Source organism: Coloeus monedula (assembly GCF_965178545.1).
Source record: "Coloeus monedula genome assembly, chromosome: 3".
NCBI classification, from domain to species: domain Eukaryota; kingdom Metazoa; phylum Chordata; class Aves; order Passeriformes; family Corvidae; genus Coloeus; species Coloeus monedula.
In genome coordinates, this window is record NC_138783.1 from 18,550,572 (window position 1) to 18,557,573 (window position 7,002).

A 7,002-nucleotide genomic window follows, 5' to 3' on the forward strand; every position below is an offset into this window, starting at 1 on the left:
AGCTGTGCGGGCCCCGAGCTCTGTGTCAGGGGGGTCTCGGTCACAGCACCGTGGCCTGGGCAGCCGCGGGGGCCCGGGCTGGCCGCCAGCCCTGCCTCTGCCCGCTGCCCCTTATTGGCAGCGGCCAGTGGCCGTGCCCCGGCATGGCCCCCCTGGCCTTCTTGTCCCCAGCCAGCCCAGCCTGGGCACCTTGGGGTGTTCCCCACCTCCTGCTGAGGCCCGGCCTCGAGGGCTTCTGCCACAGGCCTGGGAGACATGTCGGGGAAGCGCTGGAGCAGCTGGGTGGCAGAAATGAGGCGGCTCCCTGGGGGCTGCTTATGGCCTTTGACACCCGGTTCCTCAGGCCTTCCCACCACCCCGGCCCCTCAGGCTCTCCCCCAGCCCGGCCTGGCAGCACCGCAGCCCCGACGGAGCTCCAGAGGGGCCGGATCGAGAGGCACCTCGGAGCCCTCAGCAGTCCAGCCAGCAACGCACGGGCAGGAGGAGACAGACGGCGGTTCCTGCCTGGGACAGGAGTTGCGGCCATCTCCAGGCACCGGTCTCGCAGCCGTCCCCGCAGCTCCGGCCCCTGCCCAGCCGCTCTGTCGGCAGCGTTAAGGCCTCAGCAGAACCACCAAAGGCCAGGGGGCTTCTGGCCATTTCCCCTTCCACACTGCACGCCCGGGCGACTTGCTGAGCACAAGCACCCTTTTTCCCCTCTTCCCCCGTGCCCTGCAGACACTGGGCACAAAAAGAAAACTCCTGAGAGTCTGTGTATTAGAACACATTCTATGTTTACATACAAAGGAAAAACCAAAAGAACAAAAGAACCATCTTAAAGAAAAGAAAAATGCCCGCTGGCTCAGGTGGCCCCAGCAGAGAGAGCCTCCCAGATCAGGTCGCTGCAGAGCTCCAGCACTGCAGCTAGCCACGGCCCGACAGACGAGGCCGTGTCCTGCATGCCCTGCGGAGTCCATCTCGCAGCACCTGGAAGATGGAGCGCGGAGCTCTCTCCAGTGCCCGCAGGACGTAGGCTGTCTGACGCGCCAGGCTGGAAACGGCAGGGCTGATGTCGTGTGACGCGTCTTCAAGGGCTGCAAAAGAGAGGAACAGAGGCACGGTCAGACTCCGGATCTGCGGGGACCGAGGAGACCCCGCCTGCCAAGGCCATCTCAGCCTGCTCTGGCCATGGCCAAGAGGGAGCAGGAAGCAACGGGATCGAAGGGCTCTGAACAACCAAAGGTGCTGGCCACAAATCCACCACGTGCCACTGAAACCTCTCTGTGCTCTGCCCACGCCGTCCCTCGTCTGCACAGGGAGCAGAGCACTCCGCAGCCGGGGCAGGGATTGCAGCTCCCCCCGCCAGCCCCCGCTGACAGCCGGCTGCACTCACTCACCCTCGCAGATGAGCTGGAGCTCTTCCTGCTGGCCCCTCAGGTGCCGCCCGCCGATGCCTGGCAACACAAAGCCTGTCACGGCCCCAGCGGCACAGCTCCCTCACAGTGGCGCTGCCAGCCCCGGGGCCACACGCTCTCCTCGCCCCGGCAGGGCTCAGCCCGGGCCCTCGCCGCATCCCGACGCCCGAGGGCACGGCTGCCAGAGGGCGGTGGCAGCCCCGAGGGCAGGCGGGGCTCCACGGCCCCGGGCCCGGATCCCGCTGCCGGGGCAGCAGCCGGGGCTGGGGCCGAGCTGCGGCGGGGCGGGGCGGGTCGGGTCGGGTCCCTGGGCTCGTGGCTCACCAAAGAACCTGATGGCCGCCTGTCGCAGGGACTCCTGTGGGCTCCGCAGGTACGGCAGGGTCCGCCACAAGTGCTCGGGCGCTCGGCTCCTGTCCTCTGCCAGCTGGAGAGAGCGCCAGGAGGGAAGGGTTGGCGCGGGCTCAGCCCCTTGGCCGGGCGCTGCCTGCGGCCCGCCCTGGCCTCCCCTGCGCGCACAGCCCTGAGGCCCGGCCAGCGCCGCTGGCGCCGGGCTCTGGAGGGGCCGAGGGCCGGGCGCTGCCCGGGGAGCCGCGGTGCCCCCCCGCCCCACAGCCCAGCGGGGCCGGGGCTCCATGGGCACCCGGCTCGGGGCCACAGGAGCCTGGAGAAGAGCCCGCGCGGCCCAGGGATGGGAGCAGCGTGTGGGGCGCAGGCTGGAGCCCCTGGCTGCAGCACTGGGCGGGGGGCACAGCTGCCAGCCCCACACACGGAGCACCGCAGTCAGGGGGCTTCTCCAGGCTGTCCTTACCAGGCCCTCGCCGAACCTCCATGTCTGATCCACGTCCAGCATGTGTTCGAGACCCCTCCTTTTCAGGAATCTCGCCGCACAATGCAGCGTTTCCCGGGAGGCCTGGAGAGCAGCAGAGAGCGCGAGATGGCACCACAGCCCAGGGCACAGCACCCGTGTCCTTGTGCCGAGGCCAGGAGGATGCTGCAGCCCATGCGGCGCCAGGGCAGGAGGCGGCCGAGCCCCCTCCCAGAGGGACCCCGGCAGCCTCACACTGGCCACGTGCCAGTCCTCGTCATGGCAGTACAAGGAGAGTGGAAGCAGGCTCTGGCGCACGTGTGATTTCAGAACTTTTTTTTCCTCTGACATTAATAAACCATCATCCCTCTTCCCTCTTATCCATGGGCATGTTCCCATGGGACGACATGGTGATGCCATTATTTTTGCCATTTCTTTTTTACCCCTTTTATATCCTTCTACAATTTTTGTGTTCTTAGTGCTTTTTGCCTACACCCTTCAACTTGCTTGTCAAACTAGGTGACTAAATATTTTATAAGCTTCATAGTTAGGGATCAAAATGCCCCAGACCCCAAGGTCCTCTCCAGAACACATTTTTAAACTAAGATAGAATCATCCAGGGACGGTTCCTTCAGGAGGCGGGCTGATTCAACCTCTCATTGGGGAATCTTTGATACATATGCTAATTAGTAAGACCTACATTAGAAATGAGACAACTCTTAGAAAAATTAAAATAATTAAAAGCAGAAAAGTTGAAAAATTACAAAAAATACAAAAATATAAAAATTTGGGATTGTAGTTGCCCAGAAGGTATGCCCCAGGAGCGCAGGGGTTAGAGATCTTCAGGCTTAGACAGCACTGGACCTCTGGTGGAAGAACTTGCAGTGCTGGGCTGACTTTTAGCCAATTCAAGAGTCAAGGAAAAATTATTAAAAGCACCTCAATGGGAGTGAGGCTTTAACACCCAGCACTGCCATCCACTATATCTAACCTGCAGTGATCTGTGCTGCTCTGAAGCTTGCCTCGTTGTTTTCTAGTGCCTTTGCTCCACCCCAGTCCGCCCACAGCCCGCCCACAGCACACCCCTTTGGTCCAAAGTGATTGGTGCTTCCCTTTGACAGATCACCTCTGTCTACCAATAGCTCGTCGTTGTCACGGGGGTAGTAACAGCTGAAATAAGGGTGGTAACATGCCCTCATTAAGATTCAGGTTGCCACGGAGCTTGCCTGCAGAATAACGGCTGTGGGGCTAAAAATAGCTGTTGGCTGTTAGAAACTGGGGTTTTGGAGTTGGTCCTCGGTCTAAGGTGAAAAGTAGAAACCCTTAAAAAATATTAAAATACATCTAATACATCTTAAAACATTTGTAGAAGTTTACAATGAACATGGGAAAAATAACTCTTATAGTGTACAAGTGGCTTAAAGTTTGAAAAGGGTTTTTTAACTGGGAAACTTTTAACTGGGGGATTTTAACTGGGACTGGTGTAAATTGCTTTGAACAAGTGAAAACACTAGTAACAGAACTTGATTTCTGTACCTGGGCTGATGGGTTAATTTTAACATTCAATTAAAACATATTTAACTCAAAATTAACTAATTAAAGCACTTAACATGCAAAGACCAAGCTAATTAGGGATTTCATGTATGACAACCTATAATGTTATACCAGATCTTTTGTGGGTGTGCATTGCGGTGTGCATTCGAGGTGGACTTTGTATTGAGGTGCATTCAAGCTGGACATAGTGCACCTAAGGATCCTTAAAATAAATACAAACGTAAAATCCCTTTTTCCCTTCTAACCGTGTTTGACTCTTGATTTTAAAACCAAGAAAAGGCATCAATTTCATTTGCATGTTCCTTCTTTGTTCAATGAGTTTTTAAATATTAATCCCATTATCTTGGTTCCCAGCCATATTTAATGGCCTTTTCTGAGTTGTTCTATTTTAAGTACCTATTGCCAGTTCTCTTTTTTAATGTATCATATTTGATTTTCCCCTTTTTGCTTTCTTTTACTATGAAATCAGAATCTCTTCAGATCTTATAATGTGCTGCTACATTCTTATATTTGTTACAAATTGAGAAAGCAATATTAGAATTAAATATGGTCTAATCAATTCCATATATTACCTCTCTCACCCAAGACTTTAGAGCTCTGTTCAGGTGGTCTTTACCTGCTCCTTTTTTTCCTCCAACAATATGTGCTATTTCAAAATCTTTTTATTTAGTGGGAAGAGGCAGCTGTGAGACAAAAAACAATCAATCCAGCTGATTCCTGATTGCACTTAATTGATAACTTGTTTCTGTAACTTGCTCAGTAGTGGAAATGTCACAAAGAGTCATGTTTGTTGTTCATGTCAGCTAAATCCAGTCTGCTCTCCACATTCTTCAAGCTCCTCCATGAAACATGTTCATTCAGAAGAGTCTTTGCTGAATGCTGTCATTACTGTTCAACAACTCAAATACTGAGGTTTGAGTTCCTGGCTTTTATATCTCTTTTTCTTCATTTGCTGAGTCCATAAGAATCAAAGATGAGAAAGGGGTGGCTCATGGTATAAATACCTAATTTATAAGTGTTGTTTCTCTGTGTCCATAGGAAATTGCCATCTCCATCCATTCTCCTATTTCAGGACTGGCTTCCTTTGAGCTACGTTCCTCCCACGCCTGACGTTCCTGCTGGCTTGGGATCCAAGTCTGCACTTCAGACTACGTTTGTCAAGAAAATTCCTTCACAGACAAGTGGCAAGCAAAACACGCTATATGCAGGATCAAGATGCTCACAATTGTGTCTACCTTTCAAGGAGTCTGACTCCACATTCCCTACCCACTGATGTAAATGTTTTCTTTTTAGCTATCATCTCTCCAGCACTTAAGTTGTTTAATTACAGCATGAAAACATTAGGCACATGTTCAATTTCCAGTTATTATCAGTGTCATTTCTTGTTTGGTTTATGCTCCACAAAGGTTCTGTTTTTAAAAAATATCATTTTGTTTTGACATTCCAGGTTCCACATGTTTTGTGCTGCGTTGTTGCCAGTGCTCTGTGGGTGTTTGGACTCTGGTAATCCTCTGGATTAAATAAATGCCTCATCATTCACCTATTATATCTGACAGGTTCTTGAACGCTGCATTGCGTCAGGTCCAATATTTAGATCTGCCTGCTTTCAGACTCAGAGAGAGTCATTTTGACTAACTGTAGGAATCTTTCAGGTAGCATGAAACATTTATGCTATTCATACACTTGTTCTGCTGTGCTGCACATTCCTTTGTGCTTTTCTTAGTAAGTGCTAAACACAAGTTATTGATTAAGAACTTCTGCTTCTCTATCTTTACTTATTTCTCCCCTGACAACATGGTCTCAAGATGTAGGAAATATTGGTCTGAACTCCTGTTGTCTTAAAGGTTTCTACAATAACCAGAATTTCTGGCTCTGAGCCACTTTATGAACCCACAAGGCTCATATATATATGCATATATATATATGAAGACTAGCATTCATTGAAATAGCCTATTTAACTCATGCTTACTGTCCTTAGATTAAAGAGATTAATCTTTTGCTAAAAGTGTAGCTACATGATTATATTTCTTTAAAACATTACGTTTTTTTTAACCTCCCTGGTATTCCTCCAGTTCAAAGTGAACTTCGCATTGGCTGATCTTTTCATTAGCTTTTGTCATACATGAAAAAATACGAGCAAATGCTTGTTCACTTCATGGTCCTTGAATAAACAGAGTATCTGTTGCTTCATCAAAAACGCCAGAGTAGCAGCATCCTTCTGAAGTGACAAGCCTTGATTTTTGTGCTAATCAATCACTATAAGAAAAGGCAGGAATGAGCTCTTTAAAATTCCTGGGAGTTTCAAAAACAAGCTGCTGCTTCAAACAGGGCAAGTTGATTGACTTCCACGACTTTGACTTACTGTATCTGATACTCCCTGATACTGAGCAGGAGTACAAGTGCTGATCAGACTGCAGTGTCAGATCTGTTCCAGGGTCTACACAGACCCTCAGCTGCTCCAGTTCATTACACTGACTAATTATACCCCTTCCAATAATTTCTTCTTGGTTCAGTAGGTGGAGCTGTAAGACGTTCAGATTTTCCCTTGGCCAAGGTGTGCCGTGGCTGGTGCACTGACAAGCACAGCTTTCGCTTCCCAGCACTGCACATATTTATCCCTTTTATACAAGTTGGCATTTTGCATCATATTGAAATGGCACATAAAAAGGAAATTCAAGTTCTGCACTCATTCTGTTAGTTGAGAAAAGCAATCAGTCTCTGTTTCTAATATGCAGTCATCAGCTCTTTGATGGCTGTTTTCTGCTGTTCAAAAGAACACAAAACATGTGTAGGCTCAATTTTAATATTCTGGGCTTTGGGGAAAAATAATCTCTAACATAGCATAGTACATTTTGCTTATTTTGCTAGTTACTAGTTTGAAACAGACTCTTTGGAACAATTGAGAATTCATGAAATCATCTCATTATTTTTTTTCAATTTTAGAATCATATCAAATCCACTGACAAAATTTTCATGTTCTCGAGTAGTTTACTCTTTATATTGCCAATGAAAGCTTTTCAAATAAAAGGACACTATTAAATAAACGGACATTTGTGATAATTTTTGCAAAATTGCTCTTAAAAATTCAGTGCTAGGGAAAAAAAGAAGAGGCTGGTAATGAGACTAATTCACTCTTCAAATGTTACAGCATCATTTGAACATTGTCACATCATCTCAAATCATTCTTAATTCTAAAAACCCTTTTTCATTTCAATTTTCTCTGGAAAGCTTTCTGCAAAAGCAATG

General features: G+C 49.1%; 1 protein-coding gene across 1 annotated transcript; it reads right to left on the reverse strand.

The window, feature by feature from the left end:
- Nucleotides 1-903: 903 nt before the first annotated feature.
- LOC309571495 (uncharacterized protein) lies at nt 904-2,251 on the reverse strand (the record flags this gene model as incomplete). The annotated part of the gene is made up of 4 exons (XM_082279031.1): nt 2,206-2,251; nt 1,719-1,821; nt 1,377-1,433; nt 904-1,073 (listed from the first exon to the last, which is right to left on the reverse strand). Exons 1-4 carry the CDS (start codon nt 2,245-2,247, stop codon nt 904-906), a joined length of 372 nt encoding a protein of 123 aa, XP_082135157.1. The 5' UTR covers nt 2,248-2,251.
- Nucleotides 2,252-7,002: the final 4,751 nt, after the last annotated feature.